At 35.3% G+C, this 18,451-nt stretch overlaps 2 protein-coding genes across 5 annotated transcripts; one reads left to right on the top strand and one right to left on the bottom strand.

Annotated features, from left to right (window-relative positions):
• Nucleotides 1–381: 381 nt before the first annotated feature.
• Nucleotides 382–11,294, top strand: LOC114522015 (cAMP-dependent protein kinase type II regulatory subunit-like). 4 transcript variants are annotated; one of them, XM_028542613.1, is made up of 15 exons: nt 382–501; nt 7,854–7,889; nt 7,985–8,037; nt 8,244–8,327; nt 8,419–8,525; nt 8,603–8,648; nt 8,855–8,916; nt 9,124–9,169; nt 9,255–9,302; nt 9,392–9,445; nt 9,622–9,696; nt 9,824–9,889; nt 10,012–10,066; nt 10,182–10,250; nt 10,771–11,294. In XM_028542613.1, the coding sequence occupies exons 1-15, from the start codon at nt 405–407 to the stop codon at nt 10,890–10,892; spliced, it is 1,020 nt and encodes a 339-aa protein (XP_028398414.1). In that variant the 5' UTR covers nt 382–404; the 3' UTR covers nt 10,893–11,294. The 4 variants fall into 4 exon arrangements, with proteins under 4 accessions (XP_028398414.1, XP_028398416.1, XP_028398415.1 ...); XM_028542615.1 differs by lacking the exon at nt 382–501 and adding an exon at nt 4,029–4,277; XM_028542614.1 differs by lacking the exon at nt 382–501 and adding an exon at nt 5,708–6,071.
• Nucleotides 11,295–11,395: 101 nt separating this feature from the next.
• Nucleotides 11,396–18,414, bottom strand: LOC114522014 (thioredoxin reductase 1, cytoplasmic-like). The gene is made up of 16 exons (XM_028542611.1): nt 18,326–18,414; nt 17,917–18,086; nt 17,405–17,465; nt 17,085–17,302; nt 16,758–16,830; nt 16,495–16,617; nt 16,229–16,371; nt 16,060–16,120; nt 15,298–15,503; nt 14,712–14,786; nt 14,212–14,304; nt 13,488–13,564; nt 12,984–13,140; nt 12,608–12,811; nt 12,370–12,504; nt 11,396–12,017 (listed from the first exon to the last, which is right to left on the bottom strand). Exons 2-16 carry the CDS (start codon nt 18,019–18,021, stop codon nt 11,955–11,957), a joined length of 1,794 nt encoding a protein of 597 aa, XP_028398412.1. The 5' UTR covers nt 18,022–18,086; nt 18,326–18,414; the 3' UTR covers nt 11,396–11,954.
• Nucleotides 18,415–18,451: the final 37 nt, after the last annotated feature.

Consider the following 18,451-nt stretch of genomic DNA (forward strand, 5'->3'; position numbering starts at 1 on the left):
CTACGTAAATCGTTAACATTTCACGGAATCCTAGTAGCAAACCCTCCAAAATGGACCACCCCCCTGAAAAGCCTTCACAGCACTCTCAAATACTACAAAATATCACCAAACAACGCATACAGTCCGGTAGCGGTTCAAAAACACCATTTTCAATTCAAAAGTTTGGTGTCTTTCATTGTAAAGTAGTGTATCTTTAATTCATGAAATTATACAATCTACAGCCCCCCGTACTCTCGGACTTGCGTGTAGGCGGATCTACAATGTGTGCGCAACATGTGCATGGTTTATCTCAAAGCTGTCAATATAATAATAAATTCATCCATTCCTTTTGTCTTCTTAATATGAATTTCTAAATTACTTTGAAATTATCTCACATGCGTTGGACATTAAGGCGAAGAACGAAAATGCTTTCTTTCAGACAGAAAAACATTAAATTTGCTGCTGATTCGTTTGAACCGGAGGAATACTCTATTGATTGGGATGGAATCGACCCTGGAGCAGGTAGGAATTTATACAAAAATTGCTAATTAAGGATTTGTACGTAAATAATGAAATGTAGAGACAGCTCAGTTGAGATGAATAGCTTTGGAGTAAAAAACCTACTTTATACCACTAACTTTATGTACGTATAAATATCAGTGTTGTTGTTGTTGTTGAAAGCCAAGCTGGTGAACAGAAGTGAAAAACGAAGAGTTTTTTTATCATTGTATTTAGCAAGCTCGAGCTTAATTTGTTGTAAGTAGATAATATTTGATATAATGTATGCGAGAAACATACAACGAAGTTTGGGGCATAATTATAAGTCAGATGCCTGAAAGATTTTGTACATCGATACAACTGAGATAAATAAATTAAGGCGTTTTTACTAGGATGTTCTGACCAATCTTTGACTTCGAAATAAATTTTAGGATTCCAAGTATTTTGGGTTCCTTATAACTCGGTCAAACTGAACACCCATAGGATAGTTGATTTCGCCGTTCACGGCAACAAACAAATGGACCGATAAAGTAGTACACATCAGCAACATTTCACAAACGTCTTTGGAAATGAGGTAAAAAAAAGCATAATAGCACTTAAGAGCATTTTTACGCTATTGATTGGCATGGGATCGACCCTGGAGCAGGTAGGAATTTATACTAAAATTGCTAATTAACGATTTCTACGTAAATAATCAAACATAGAGACATCAGCAGCTCAGTTGAGATGAATAGCTTTGCAGTAACAAACCTACTTTATACCACTAACTTTATGTACGTATAAATATCAGTGTTGTTGTTGAAAGCCAAGCTAGCGAACAATAGTGAAAAACGAAGAGTTTTTTTATCATTGTATTTAGCAAGCTCGAGCTTAATTTGTTGTAAGTAGATAATATTTGATATAATGTATGCGAGAAACATACAACGAAGTTTGGGGCAATATTATGAGTCAGATGCCCAAAAGATTTTGTAAACATCGATACAACTGAGATAAATAAATTAAGACGTTTTTACTGGGATGTTCTGACCAATCTTTTACTTCGAAATAACTTTTAGGTTTCCAAGTATTTTGGGTTCCTTATAACTCGGTGAAATAAAACACCATAGGCCAGTTGATTTCGCCGTTCGCGCCCGGCAACAACCAAATGGACCAATGAAGTAGTACACATAAGCAACATTTCACAAACGTCTTTAAAAATGAGGTTAAAAAAAGCATAATAGCACTTAAGAACATTTTAAGACTTAATAGCTCATATAGTTCGAGCTACATTTATTAGCACTCCGGTCCCGCTAAGAATCACTCGGACGACTCGCTGTTTACACAGTCTAACCAAGCAAAAAGCTTGAGAAAGAATTATTTCTAGAATATAGAGACTATTACTATTAGTGACTGATGCGATAGATTGACCATTCAGTTTTCGTACGTTTGCAATCTCGGCAATTGCTTTTGGCTAACCGACCAACCAATCTCGTTGCCAGGACATTTTGCTTGCCTTTGGAGAGTGCGAACCTTGAGGTTGGCTGCTTGAATCTCGGGCCCCAAATGGCCGAGAACCTTTAGTTCTAACCCTACCTAACGTGTCTATAACCACTGCACTTTTACAATAGTCGCCAATTTGCATTTCCCTGATTCGTTCTGTTGTGCAAACCAAAAGTTAAACTTGATTTGAAAGGAGCACCGTAGCATTGTGCCATGGGCAGAATAAAAACAATGAATCACTGCAATGCATACCTGTAAATATAACCACTTATACTTTGTACAAGGCAGGCAGATGTCTAAATAAGACGGTTAATCGTGAATTAGTGGCAAACTAACATTGAAGAGGAATGCCACCGAAAATTGATTAATGATTTACCCTGATACAACGGATATTTTTTTATTTCATGCACTGCCAGACTATAACAAGATAAAACAGTCGCGATAAGACACCGATACACCTTGTCTTCACATGCTATTGTGTTGTCAAAAAGGTTACTACCTCCACTATATACCTGCTACAACGAGCGGCCATGATGATTGGGGTAATGCTTGATTTACGGTTGATTTTAATATATGAATTTGGCATTGGTTTCAACAACTAATTTGAGTTTTAAACTTTATCTTATTTTATCTTAAGTTTTGTTGTCGTGAATATATCATCCATGCAGTTTCATGGCCAGATCAGATTTGTTTCCTAGTCTTTGTTCGGCACCAATATGCTCAATAGATCTTTCCCTTTTAACTTTCAGGCGCACAATGCGTGACGGTAGTTGATTATCAAGATCAATTTGAGTTGTGATTTCGCCATGTTCATGAACGATTTTGTTTAACAACGAAGCAAAAACTGAGAATCGCCAAGATTTTCTTACAACAAAATCGCTTCTAAGCAGAGCGATATCGCAACTCAAAGTTGCTTAATAATCAACTACTATCACGCATTGCGCGTTTGAAACTTGAAAGCTAAAAAGAGAAAGAAAGAAAAAGAAAATTTCCTAACTGGTTCAAGGCTGAAGATAATTCTCCTCAGTGAGTGAAAACACTATGGTGAAAACCAGCAGTTTTATGACCAAAAAATCTAACAACTTTAATGAGCAATTCCATTTAAATTACAGGCTTGAAAGTTGAACTGCTATATATATTAATTAAGCGCTTTGAATTTTTCATGAAACCACAGTTTTAAAACAGGCCTACAAAACCGAATTAAGGCCTCAATAGAAGCTGCTTTGAAATTTACTGCCTTTCTTATGTCAAAATGTTTATTTTTATGTCATTTCTTTGTGATAAAAAGAATCAGGGCGCCTTCCGATAAACCGCAGGACGATTTTATTTCACCAAGTTCAAAACACTTGTGTGACGTTGTATATCCTGGGTAAATATAAAGTTGACCTCTATATGGTAATTTAAGTAACTTTTTTGGAAATCCGAAGTATGTAACTTCCGGAATTTCAATGCTGCAATTTTGTGGCGACAATTACTGATAGGGTTTGGCGTTGAATGTTGAGCGCGTGTTTTAATTAATTCGCTCAAGTTTTTCTGCGTTAATAAAATAAAATAAATAAAATAAAATAAAAAAGCTGATAACCAATTACTGTGAAAAAGTTGTCAGTGTTAGATGCAAATGCTTAAATCATGTGTAAGAGAAGAGACAATTTTCTAAAGCATGATATAGCTATAGTCATCACTTTAAATTTTAATGATGTAGCCCAATTTTAAACTGTTATCTGAAACTCAGTTGATCGGACGAAAGACGTCGCGTCCATGCAACTGTTCTTCTACCAATTACAATTTTCTATTTTTTCTAAGTATTTTATAGCTCGAAAACTTGCTTAAAAGCTGATGCATCTCGAGCTCCAATAAAAAAATAATTTCTTGAATAAGCAGTCGAAGTGACAATTTCTGAACCTATTCTTATTTCGCAATGTAATATTTCTGTTAGTTCACGTATAAGATTTCCTTGGTTTTATACCAAATTGAATTCCTTTTGCCCGAGGAAGCCGTACCAACTGTTATTATAGACATTATACCTACGTATACTCTGAAAACATCTGTTCAAGTTTGTAATTATTTTTTCATGCGTCTTTCGTCACCAAGCTACAGCAAGCAAACGTCGTATCGGTATAACAAAAGCAGACAGCAATCTTAATTAGTCCGGTGGAGTTGCGAGGAAAATTACGCCGCGAACGACTTGGCCTAGTCCCGATAGATTAGATCGCTTTTCCGGGAGAAAAAACCGCTAAGTAGCAGGATGGCTTGCTGCCTAGCGCTTAAGAAAAAGGCCAGAGTAGTTACGGAGGATATTTTCGAAGACTTCGAAGCAGAAGGTTAGTGAGTTCGAAATTATATGTGTGATATGTGTTTCGTTATCAAATCGGCGTCAGATTGCTTGAAAGCGTAGCCATAAATTATTTTAGAAATGTTTCAATTTTTCGTTAAAGCTTTTTCTAGAGCGAGTAAAAGAAAATTGATTAAGGTTCTTCACTTGATACCAATGAGCATGAATCATCTAAAATTTGGACGTTTGCAAGTGGGATTAATATAAGCGGTAACATTAGCTGAGATGAGCCTGCAGCATTATTTGACTGAAGGCAAGAATTGTTTATTCAACTTTTCGCATAGAAAGAAACAAGACATGTTTAAATGTAACAATGTCTTCGTCTGGCTTGTAAGTATTGGCGGCCTAAATAAGTATTGCTTTTCGGCTGACTTACGTCCTTATCATCCCATTTGCGATCTTGTCGTAATGTTGCATAAAATTTGTAATAAACGGTCAGTTCGCAGCAGGGTTCTGAGATGGATAGGCTGAAATTTCTCGCTTTGCATTTATTGTAGACCGGTGTTTACCTACTGAGATAAATAGTATGTCTATTATTTTTTGTCATGCGTCTTTATTACTATTCATTCTGCCGACTTGCTGCCCCGTCAATAGTCATATTCCAATTCAAGGACATAATCGTTCATATATAAATCTTTCCAATTTTTATCATAAAATATATATATATGGCTAACATATGTTTTAGCCATTTTCAATTCGCAATTAAAATCGGTATATTTACATAAAATTCCACCTGAGCAAAGAGACAGCGTAGGATGAGGATAGCCTAAAAACTAATCGCAAACGATTATGTGGCAAAATGATTGTATACGGATAATATATTATATTTGTTTGCATAAAAGAATATGACACGTCTCATTCATGTTTCATCCACACTACCACAGTCAATTTTTCAAACTCACTGAAAATTTTTAATCTTGACTTTTGACACGTTTTGTTTGCACATTACTTGAACCAAACTTGAACCTGCTTTTGTATTTATGAAATTAAAATGAAAACTGGCAAAAAGGCCGAAAAATTAACGTTATTATATGAGTATTTATTGTTTTGATGTATTGTGATTGATGAATTATATTTTTGCCAATGTGATTTTTCCAATGAATTTAATGGAAAAATTAACGCTGAATATAATTCATTATTGTTAAGGTAGTAATGGAAAAACATATGTACAACCGTTCGAAATGTGGTAAGGTCTGTTTAAAAGACACAGTAACTGAAAACAATAATACTAAAAAGGGGCTGAAATAAACAATTTTCGCTTCTCGTTCAAATTCACCGAATGATCGAGCGGGAGAGCGCCCATGTACCTATAAGGTATCGAAATTCTCCCCCGTAATTTACGATGCTCATTGTCGTATTCACTGAGCTATGTAGTAATACCTTAATTATTATATAGCTCAGTGGTCGTATCCATTTCCGTCTTTACATATATAATTTATGGAATAATTACATAATTTTCGCCACATATAGCGCAAATATTTAAACAATGTACTATTTGTTATGCAAAATTCTATCAGATGCCTGCGAGTAGACGTAATTACCGTAATATATAAATTCTGTTACTTGCAGTATCGGAATATTCCGCTCAATATTTTCGAAAATATACTGACTTAATGTAACATAAAACAAGGAATAAGCATTTGCAGGGTTCAAGAGAAACATCAAAGCATATAATAAATTGGAGTAATCAAGATGGGTGAACGTTTTAAAAGATTAAAAAAATGGTTCGCTCGAAGTATTCTTGGTCAACCGATTGACGAAGACGAGTATGATGTCGAACCAGGTTTGCTGGGCTAGATTGTTAAGCTGTAATACCTTGATAGATGCATTAGGACATTTTGATTTATTTAAAGAAACGTGCGGTATAAATTGTTGATTTACAGGTCAGATCATCATTGCTTGGTAATGGGCATTTGAGTGCAGTGTTGTATGGCGTTCTTTATTTGTTAAACATGAATTTGGCCACTTGGTGCAATAAAATCCTAATTGTTTTGGCAATTTTTCAATGAATATAATTCTATAGGCGAACACATATAGTGTGAATAATAAACAGAAAATAATATGGTCACAGTTACTAACTAAAACAAAGCACAGCTATAGGAACTTTGTATTTTATGAAGGCAGATATTTAGGAAATAATACGGAAATTCAAAATGTTGTAAAAATACCATATATATATAATTGATTAAATCATTTGATAGAGTAGACAGCAAACAACAGCGTAGAATCGAGTGCCACAAACTTCAATATTAATTGTATAAATTAATTGCTTGAATTTTAAAAACCATGCAACAACCGTGATAAAATATTAAAATATTGCAGTTAAACGAGTATAAAGTATAAAGATAATCGATAAGATAGTACAGTAAGTATTTAAAAAAATGACACATTATTTCTTAGGTAAATATAATTGGTTTAGAAAGGCGTAAAACAATATTTTCACATATAATCAGCATGTCTGCGAGATGATATTTCTTTATGTACGTTTACAGTTTTTCTCATTTAGCAGTAAGCTAAAGACAATACAATATACATGTGAACTAAAGTTTTTTGCAAAACATAAAGTGAGAAGGTGTACCGTGTACTATAAAGAATGTAGAGGTTTTTTCACTAGTCATTTTAGCGTGATTATTACTGCAAATTGTGAGAAGATTGCAGATTGAATAGCTTTGCTCAATAATTATTCGCAAATATGCGCATAGGTAGTTATATAATATATATGAGATCTGCGGTTTGATTGGTTAGTGTGCTGAAATGCTCTCATCTGATTGGCTGTTTTACTAATTTGCTCTCACCAACCTTCGCTGTTTGACATTGTTTGACATCCTCGCTGTATACTGCATTACTTTGCTGCCAATTTTCGCATCGGTGAAACTTTTGGTAAACAATTGAATAAACGGAAACAAACATTGACATTATGTAAAATTTATTGCGGAATAAAACTGTTGGGTTATTTTTTACCGCGTTAAAATGGAGTTGCAAATACCTACCGGACTTACTGATATGCTGCAGGATTTTACCGTTGTTGTTCTCCGCGAGCGACCTGAAGACATGGTTGATTTTGCTGCAGAATATTTTACGCAGTTAAAATTGCGAAGCAAAACTAGTGGTAAAGGGGTTTCGTTCTATTCAGATGAAAAAGAATCTGATCAGGAGGATGAAGAGGAACCCTTGGGTAGTTCTCGAATCTCGATGTTTTAAAATTTTCCGTTTCATACGATATTTGCAATTTATGCAACTCAATTTTGTATCAAGTGTTGTGTATATTAAATTGTGGTGGTTTCCGACGTTTTGTCCCATTGTTAACCGCATTGTAAACAGTTTAGTCTTTTCTAATTATCATATAAATATACAGGGTGTTTCAATAAAGCTGCAACTTAGCAATTCATTTGAATAATTCAAATGTCTTACTACACGCATTGGATAAAATGTTAAATAGTAAAAGTGGATTAAAAAATTCCTTCAACCTGTTTTATAAGTAATTTTCCCATAGAACTACAAAGTCATTTCTCTTTAGTTGTTAAGTTTAACATTGTTTGCATAATTTTTCCATGATTCGTTTCAGAACCACCAAAAAACAGATATGCTAGGAGGCAGTCAGGTGAATGTCATGATTTTTTTATTCATTGGTTTGTTGCTAAAAAGTAATTTGAAGCACAGTGCAAAATTCCTATATTTTTTTTCTTGTCTTTACAGTCTCAGCTGAACCTCTTGCTCCATCAGATGAGGAGGATGATGATGAAGAGAAAGTGAGTAACTTGTCAGTAACATATTGGGTGTTCTATATTGAAATGTATTGCTAGTGTATGCCAACTGTCAGCCACCTAGGAACATCCTGTAATTTCTAAATAATGATAATGTTCATACTTTCACCACCAGGGTTTTGCAAGGTTTCTGCTACATGTTTTACATGTTAAATTAATTTTTTTTATACATATACATATTTTCTTTTCAGATTGTTTATCCTAAAACAGACCAACAAAGGATCCGTCTAAATGAAGCAGTAAAAAACATTTTACTGTTTAAAAATCTAGAAAGTGTTAGTATTACATCAATAATAGTAAATAGTTCTTGTAATTATAAAGTTTTCGCAACCTTCTGATCATATAGATATATTTGTTTTATGACAGGAAGAGCTAACTAGAGTGCTGGATGCCATGTTTGAGAAAAAAGTAACACCAGATGAACATGTGATTGACCAAGGAGATGATGGGGACAATTTTTATGTTGTTGATAGGTTAGCAAGTCTAAACTTTTTCAAAAAAAGTATTCTTAGAAATTGTCATCAAGATTTCTTTTGTGTTTTATTTTTAGTGGTACATATGATATATTTGTAAAGATAGATGGAGCTGACAAAAATGTGAGTATGAATTAGCACCATTTAAGTTATATTGCAAGTATAATTAATGCATTCATAGTTTGTGTACTGGTACTATTCATTATAATTATTACCTATGCTGTTGTAATAGGTAGCTTACAATGTTGTAATAGATATATACTAAATTTTACAAATTTGTCATTCCTTACTGGAGTGATTTTTCTAATAATTTTTAAAATTTGCTTCAGGTTGGTAACTACATTAACAAAGGAAGTTTCGGAGAATTGGCCCTTATGTATAACACTCCAAGGTATATCTAAGGCTATAACAGTACTCTTCCAATATCTCAAATTGTTAATCAGATACATAATAAAACAGGTACTTCTCTGTAATTACAATTTTAAAGGGTTGAGTTGAGGTAGCATTGTTAATTTACTGTCATAATTGTAACAACCAACATCACATCCAGACTGATTATATCTCATCAATATGTCACTGAGAAAAAGTTTTTTTACAGGGCAGCAACTATTGTTGCAACTTCAGATGGTATTCTTTGGGCCTTGGTATGTTAATTTCTTTAGCATTAGTTCGTTTTTGAATAGTTGTGAGTGAATTATAACCTTCAAATTTCTTCCATCTAAATTTCAGGATCGAGTCACATTTAGGAAAATAGTTCTTAGAGCAGCATCTAAGAAGGTATTGCTTGTGAGAGATCTGCTTTTATTCATTCATTGTATGTCTATATGTATATATCACTATATAAAACACTCCTGGTATCATTTTAGAGGAAAGCGTATGAAGCACTCATTGAAAAAGTCCCAATGCTGTCAGAAATAAATGTAATTTTTTTAATATTAATTTTTGGAAAACATGTAGAAGCATTTGTAATAGTGGAGGAAAAGCAACTGTAATTACTAGTTTTACTTGTTAACATTGACCATGTCAGTGGTTCTGGGTGCCAATGTCATATTCACAGTTGCACAAATTTCAATTCCTCTATTCTTTTCTTAAAAAGATGAGTGAAAAAATGAATCTAGCTGATGCGCTTGAGTCAAAAACATATGATGATGGAGAATGCATTATCAAACAAGTATGTTATTATAAAGTTTATCCAAGTAGTGGTGTTGTAACCTTGATTCTTACCAATTATTCCTAGTGGCAATGTTTTATCATGGGTCTTACATGTAATACAATATTGAACCTCTATTTTTGACTAGGGTGATGAAGCAGAGTTCATGTACTTTGTGGAAAAAGGGGTTGTCTCTATTCAAATATTACAGCCGGTATGAACATCATTAATAACATTTCAAAATAATAATATAATCAAACATCGACCATCATTAATAACATTACAAAATAATAGTCTGATACTAATATTCAACAATTATATTGTGTGTATGTCCAGGGTGAGTCAAATGAGGTAGAAGTTGCAACATGTACTGAAGGACAATACTTTGGAGGTAGAATACAAATCATTCCAGCTTTCTTGTACAATCAGTTTGTCTGGTATATGAATGCTATATAATTAAGTAACATCTCCCCCTAAGTAATTTTACTTAATACCTTTTGTTACAGAGCTTGCATTGGTAACTCATAAACCAAGGGCAGCATCTGCATACGCCGTCGGTTTAGTAAGATGTGCAGGTAGGTTCATTTCTCTTACTAAAAAAAATGTTTTGAGATTATTACTGCAGCGTAGTATCCTAAAGATCAGCCTCCACTTGCACGTACTGTCAGTGCGGCCGATTTGGCGCATGCTCGCTGACGTGAAACTGTCACTGAGCCGGCCATCGCGGCTAATTTCTTGTACGTTTGACTGTAGTCTACTTTCAAGGCGGTCGTCAACGCGCAAGCACTACGTGCGATTTCGCGAACATACGTGCAAGCGGAGGCCGGCCTGAAGCAAAGATCGAGTGCGCATTTACTACAGTATTAGAATAGTGGACATTAGATTAGGTTCACAACTACCCTTTGAATACACAAGGCTGATCTACAGTAGTGTCATATTGATTGGTGGTAGGTAATGGTGGCAGTGCCAGTGGTTATTATTTTGTGATGGTAATTATTTTAATAGTTGCGGTTATGGTGGTACAAATGGTAAATACACCAGAAAATTATGACCGAACAACACTGCAGTCTTTACCTTTTCCTATTTTCTTTTCAGTGTTGGAAATCCATGCATTTGAACGACTGCTGGGTCCTTGCATGGATATCATGAAACGTAATATAACCAACTACGAAGAGACGTTGAACAACCTCGGTATTGAACACACTGACCTACGGTAGACGTGGCGCTTGTAATGTTTAGTCAATTACTGGCCTTAAGTCACGTTTCCTCTCCTTTCGTGGCTGCATTTTTGGAATGGTTTTATCCACGTTTTCTCTTGTTCGGTTCTTGACGAGGGACTGTTGTTGCGATTTTAAAGACCATGTTAGCCGATGATTAATTAGGCAGAAATATTTTAATCAAATAGTTTCCGTATCTTAACTGATTTCTAAACATTTGCGGAATTTTAGAGGATTTATTTATTGTTTAGAAAAGTTGAAAGAAATGTTGTATTGGTATACTGTAAATAATAAAACTTACCTTACTAATGGCTGTTACATAAAGATTTCTTGCGAGCCAGCATGAACAGAAGTAATAGTTTATTAGTTTATTACTTTGTTGTCATGCGACAATAATATGACTGAATACCGCCAGGTAATACTGGAATGACTGGATCGTCTCTAGAAGTACAACCAGGTAGAATCCTTTCCATTTTTTTGAAACAGGATTTTGGAAACGATCGTATTGCATAGGATGATGATGTGTAATCAAATTACCTTTTTTCGCTATAGTAACTATACTTTTCTATATTGTATCTAAATAAGTTTAGTCCGGTGGGTAGATCAACTTGTGCAGGAAATTTCATAGAATATCCTACGAGTAAAGTATTTTTCATTTTTTTTGCAATTACCTAGGATACAACGTTTGCAAGTGTCTCCAATGTTAAACATACTATTAAATAGTTACCAAAAAAGTCAGCATGGTTGTAGTCTAAACTAAAATATGTAATTAATGTCAAATGTCGCGTTCCCTCGCCACGGATAAAACTCCATCGAGTCAAGTCCTCCTGAAGAAGGCTGCAGACCTGACCGTCATAAAAACAATATGCAGAGTATTACCAAGACCAAGGATACACGATATGGGTTTTTATCCCCACTGTAGTTCTTAGGAAGCCTCATCTTAACCTGTGTATAGCCACAATTGTTCCTTCGGGCTAATATATCGTACGTGCTGTATTGGTGTGTGTGTATGTGCACCTCCCAGTTAAGGCTTCCAAGATTTAACTACAGTAGGGTCTAACCTCAGCAACCTTTTTGAGTGATGTCTTGTCCAGAACCTTTTGTGATGTCCATTGTTGTGAACACCTTAACGAGAGAATTTTAAGTAATTAAGCTTGTCGGTACACCACGTAAGTATTCAATACTGCAAAACTTTCAGTCCCAGTTACCCACGTTACCCAGGCCTTCATCAGTGCAATATTACTTATTGACTGTCACCATGCAAACATACAACTATCTTAGTAACAACCATTACTGAGATTGTAATGATAAAAATCCTAATGATGATGGTGAGACAATATCATGTCTCATGGTAGTGTAGAAGTGAATGATAATGTGTATCAACATCTATACTGCCCCGAAATCGATATTTTTAAGGGAAAGACTAGCAAAACAACAATGGCTAAACCTCCCTGGTAAACGTGAGCTAAACACAAACCTCTGCAATTGTTGGATGTATTCCAATGGTTCGATCAAAATCTGCCTTGGTTGCTCCACACTTGATAGCACAAGCAAATCCCTGCATAACTTCGCCTGCGTTTGGACTCGCAATATGCAAACCAACAATACGGTTCTGCAGAAATACACAAAGGTTGCCCTTCGAATGCTATTTTTTTAGAAATAACATGACATATCACAGAAATTAGATATTTGTAAAAAAGTAGTTCTTAAAGTACCTGATCCGGCTTGTAACAAATCAGTTTAGCATAGCAAATATTGTTTTCCTTCTCAGCGACTGTCCATTCTAGTGGCCAAAGGTTGGTGTGAAATATTTCTAAATTATCCACTCCAAACTTGGCAGTTGCGTCTTCTTCGGAATAGCCACAACAACTGTACTCTAATGGTGTAAATACTGTAGTGGGGACGTTTACGTAGTCGCACTAAAACGAGAAGACATGATTATGAAGAGATTATGACACTTTGATTGGTCAAATGTCTATCACAAACCAATATCTCAACAACTAGCTCCTCCCACCTAAAGGTCTCGCCTTTCTCTTGAAAAGAACGAGCTTAATTTATCGCTGTTATTTAAGATACTTCCCGAGAACTTACCAACGTCTCACTACCAGCATACAATCTTTGTGCCAACAACATTCCAGCTTCAATAGCCACAGGTGTTAGTTCTAATCTCCCGTCCAAAATATCTCCAAGGGCGTAAATATTTGGCACATTTGTCTGTTCCTTATCATCCACAATAACTTTACCGTTCCTTCGATAAAAAAAGACACGAAAGGTCAATTTAATTTCTGAAATCTCATTCTCACTATGTACTCTGAATTGAAAGACAGACTGTCAAAAAATGGCTACAAAAGCGTATTGTTGAACCACCAGTCCACCACCATGTTTATTACTAGCACATAATATTCTTCATGTGTAGAATAGATCACCTCCCGTATATAAGCATCTCTAGCCTTGCATAATCCAATCAAAAGAGGGAATAGCTCTATGTACTTTTGGTCTTCACACAGCTTGGAATCCGTTCTGAGGATGTTTGAAGCCTTTATTGCAACTCTGACAGTTTAATGAAAAAACGTCAATTGATGTTGAGTGACTTACTTTGGGTTCAATGACACCCCAGCATTTTCCAGACCGATACCTTCTGTACAAGAATCTCGACCAATGGCGAACAGCACCTAAATATAAGAAAGATATCTGGCAAAAGTGCACAGTTATAAACTTTAGACCTTTTACACGTTTTTCAAGTCTTCATTCGATCTCCCAATCTATTAGGCTCTACATGAAAATTAACTTAGGTTTTAAAATTCCAACCAGAGATAGGGATTTTCAAACCTGTATTGGAATCCTCTGTTGGATTGAATTATTAAAGAGTTATACCTTTTACGGCTTGTAGATAAATAACATTGCATATTATAAAAATACGCGCATTCTTATTTACGTAACTGATCTTAAGACCTACATCTATAATACAACTTTCAATTTTAAAATATTTTTTATCTAATACTGTAGTTGATACCACATTTAATGGAATATAAATGGTTTGGAGACCACATAAAACTACAATACAATTCACTAACTATGTTGAGATGCAAAAAAATGTTCCTTTCTCATCACATGTCTATTGTATTTTGGACAGATAAACCACTAGCAATCTTATAATTAACATATTTTTCAAGTCAAGGTTGATGAGCTTAGCAAGACGAATGCCATTGGTAAAGTTGGCTAAAATACAATAGACACGTGACGAGAAAGGGTTGACTTGTATTGTACTTTTATTTAGTCTCCAAACCATGTATTATCTATTAATTGTGTTTATACGTACGCTGTTGTATTCTCCTTCAAACTCTTCTCCACTTTCCACTGATTTGTAGTGTACTTTCAATTTTCTTGGTTGTCCATCCTCCAGCATCTCAACCTAATAACAGAGATCAGGGTTTAGAACCGTGCTGCATGGATATTATTTTAGCCAATCAGCGCTCAAAAGGCTTGTCGAAATAGAAATCCATTCAACTGTATTTAATCTTTTGTTATTCTTTGTGTTGTAAACGTATGTTTAGTTATCAGAACTTATATATGTCTAACATAACTAAGCCCTGACATCAATTTGAAACCACAATAAAGTATATTTCAAGGGATTGTTTCAACCGAGAAATGTTTTTTTATTTGACAACTAGTCTAAGTTCTCTCCCGCTATTTTAGATCAGCTGGTAGGGATCAGTTCACTGGTAGGGATACAACAAAGGCAATAGGAAGCAACTTTTTACGTAGCTGAGTCAGGTGTAATTATTATATACTAATGGCTTGCTGAGCATGCTCTCTCACCTTTGTTGGAACGTGTTTTTTAATCAACTTGATATTTTCTGTCTCCAAATAACCACCAACGATCTCAGCCATTTGCTATAAAAATAATAACTAAATTCTAATCTCTATCATTATTCATCCTATGTGCAGACGTATTCCTAAACTTGAGTTTGACCAACGCTAGATCAACGTGGGATTATGCAAGGTATAAAACGATGATATATAAGTATTGAATGTAAATTATGATCGTGTGTATGACTCCTGCGAATTCATACTGTGATTGTGCTTCTCTTAGCTTGATCAATGGAACCAGCGACCATTAAACATGCATTTGAATTGTTTTTTCAGTTTTGACCTATTAGCATAGTTGAAAGAGTATATTAGACCAGTATACCGAATGTCGCGGGTTTGATTCCTGGTGTGGGAATGCTAATTTCTTAGCTTGTTCGGATGGCAACTCAGAGTTGCACCGTCGCACTAATTTGTGTACTGAATGTATTTCGTCGCTTTTACGATTTAGTTGTAAATGAATGAGAATGTGCAAGAGCATGCTGGCTATCATGCCCCTATCTCACGAAAAACGTTTAAAAAAGGGGTTTCTTCGTACCTGATCAAAACCACGCAGAAAGATGGAGCGTATCATAACAGTGACGTCCAAACCAATACCAGCCAAAAAACCAGCACATTCCAATGCAACATATGAAGCACCAACTACCAAAGTTTTTCCAGGACAATATGGCAGGGAGAAAAGATCATCGCTGGTTATCCCAAACTCTTTTGCTCCGGGTATATCAGGATATCTGGGGCGTTCACCTGTTGTCAGATATCAAAATGTGGAATGTCTTAAACTGCAGGATCTTGGTTTTAGAAGAAAATTCGAGCACAATTTCCACATCAACACAATGAAGCAAAGGCGATATACAGTAGGCCAAATGTCCTAAGAAGCTAAAAGACGCATACTTCCTGACAGGGGAGAAGTTAGGAGAACTTCCTGAAGTATTTGAGGGGGAGGGGAAGTTAGGAGAATTTCTTGGAGTTTTTGAGGGGGAAAGTTAGGAGAACTTCCTGGAGAGTATTTGAGGGGGGAGAATTAGGAGAACTTCCTGGAGTATTTGAGGGGGGGGGAGTTAGGAGAACTTCCTGAAGTATTTGAGGGGGGGGGGAGTTAGGAGAGAAACTGATCAGTTTAAACAGAATTGGCCTGTGACTCAATATTGCCAGATATATTTGTATAGTACCAGCTGTCAAATGAGAAAGAGATTCCCCATTACTGCATGTGTATTAATCTGGGGCCACATGCATGGTGAGGTGTCTCGATCCTAACATTAACAAGGGTTGGCCATATCAGATAAAATGCATCATTGTATACCTGTTGCCACCACAACAGTTTCAGTTGTGATCTCTGTGACTTTTCCACGACCATTTGTAGTCTAAAACAATTTGAAATTATAATTTTACGTCACCACCTTTCTGTAGCTTTGATTTACAGGCTACTTGCAGTAATACAGTCTCGTACACTTGAATGATCAGTTTCATACCTTAATTTTGTGTGCATCCATCAACTCGCCATAAGCATTAAGGTATTTCACACCTTTATCTCTCAATGCAACACGATATCCCCAGTTTAGTGAACCAATATAATTCTGAATTGCTTCTTTCATTGTTTGCCAGTTATGTTTGACTGCAAATTATGTTTTGTGGGCCGTTAGGGTCCATGGAAATATTAGCAAACACCTAGCTGAGGTTTGCATGGCCTTTGACAAATTTTAAGAATGAATATTGTAAGTACTAATGCTAATTATACCTTTATCTTGCTCTAATTCCCATCCAAATTTTTTTGAATCTTTGATAGCACCACCAAGTAATGCTGCCTGGTGCATTAGTTTCTTAGGTATGCAACCAACATTCACACATGTACCACCCAATCCTATAAAATCATTGGAAGACTGTCAAGATGAATTTCATATGATATACAATCATAACAAATAATGCTATTAGGTGGCAATAGGAGAATACTACGTAAATTAGGAAACTGATGCCAAAACATCCATAAATATACATATTTACCCCAGGTTGTTCCAGAAGGGGTTGGTTTGATGAAGTCAAGTACAGCAACCTTCAGCCCATACTTGCTGGCTTCCTATGTATGTAGTAAACAAGATGCAAGTAACAACAATAAATCATACAATGTCGTTGGTAAACTCTGATTATATGGAATCTGTCAATTGGTAATTTTCAAGTAAAAATATGATTAATAAATGTGCACTTGCAATGGTTGGTGTAGCCATATATATGCAAGAGGCGGGGCATCGTTTTATCACACCCTCATTATACAATATTTCAAGAGATAAGATTTGTACTTTCCAGCAAAAAACTTCACCATAGCAATTATACCTTACTACATGACAATCCTCCAGAACCACCTCCAATCACAACCAAGTCATAATCATATTGATCTGTTGGAGGATTAATTAAAGACATCAATGCTCCACTTTCATTTAGTTTGGACAGATCATCTGAGCCACCAATATGTTTGCCCCGGATGAAAATATTTGGCACTGTTTTCTGTCCTGTCATTTCCAATAACTTGGCCTTTATGTCTGCGCCAGTTTCTAAAATGATTGGACAGCATAGCATGATAGGTAAAATAGGATAAGAAAAGACACAATACCTCATACTTAGTTGCATGAACAAAATAAAGGTTAGAAACTTACCCATGAGATCAATGTCAAGAAGATGGATAGTAATACCAAGTGAAGCAAACAGGGCCTTTGCCTAGTATAAAAACCCAGAAAAATATGTATATAATACTTTAATGTTTATAATACTTTAGATGAATAATTTTGTTCACATGGAACCAAATGAATTCAAAGATTTGCTATAAGATGATGGTCATTATTATTCTGGAAGTTCAAGCCCAGGCAAATGCCCAGGGGCCAATCATGCCATCCTCTAGATAGCAAGAAAATTTTTAATGCTTTTGTTGTCCACTTGTAATATTAAGGAGTCACATCACAAACAATATAATTGTGAATATATCCCACTTTTACCAATATCGTGCAATTATGTTACTGTATTATGAACATGTGGGCAAGAAGACACAGACACAAACTCAGAACATATTTTGTACTGTATACGTTGTCTGTATGATAACAAATTATCATCAGTATCATTATCATCAGTATCACAGACTCAAAGTCACAAATTATTCCTATATTTCGCCTACCTTTTTGCAAAAAGGACATTTTGAAAAGGCAAAAACTGTCACAGTATGTGATTTTATAGCATCATCAACGAATGCTTTGATATCTTGGCCTGGAACTGGAGGCATCTTTTTCGCCACAAGCTCGTCTAACTGCGATACGCCTACTCGCTTCAGCTTTTGGCCGGCTAGATCTAAATATACAATTCACCTGCCAAAAAGGTACTTTAATGTGTCAACAATAATGCATTAAATAGGCAAGTGTTTTAATGTTGTTGCTAGAGAACAAGCAAATGAGAATGATCTATAATTCACGTTTCACAGCGATGGCTGACAAGTCTCATCATGATCTCTCTGTTTAATTTTTAAATTTTATACCAACGCATGCTTACCAAACCAAAAAATAGCAATAAAGTATAAATATGCTACTCACATGCAGTTAACTGCACTTGGACGTAATGCGGACAGTAGTTATTTTCTAGTAGAAGCAAAACGTATAATATGGAATGCTGCTTTTCGATTTGGAAGAGAACAATTATAATTTATAAATTATAAATTT

The sequence above is a fragment of the Dendronephthya gigantea genome, unplaced genomic scaffold (genome assembly GCF_004324835.1).
Source record: "Dendronephthya gigantea isolate DGI-Jeju-01 unplaced genomic scaffold, DenGig_1.0 000021F, whole genome shotgun sequence".
NCBI classification, from domain to species: Eukaryota; Metazoa; Cnidaria; class Anthozoa; order Malacalcyonacea; family Nephtheidae; genus Dendronephthya; species Dendronephthya gigantea.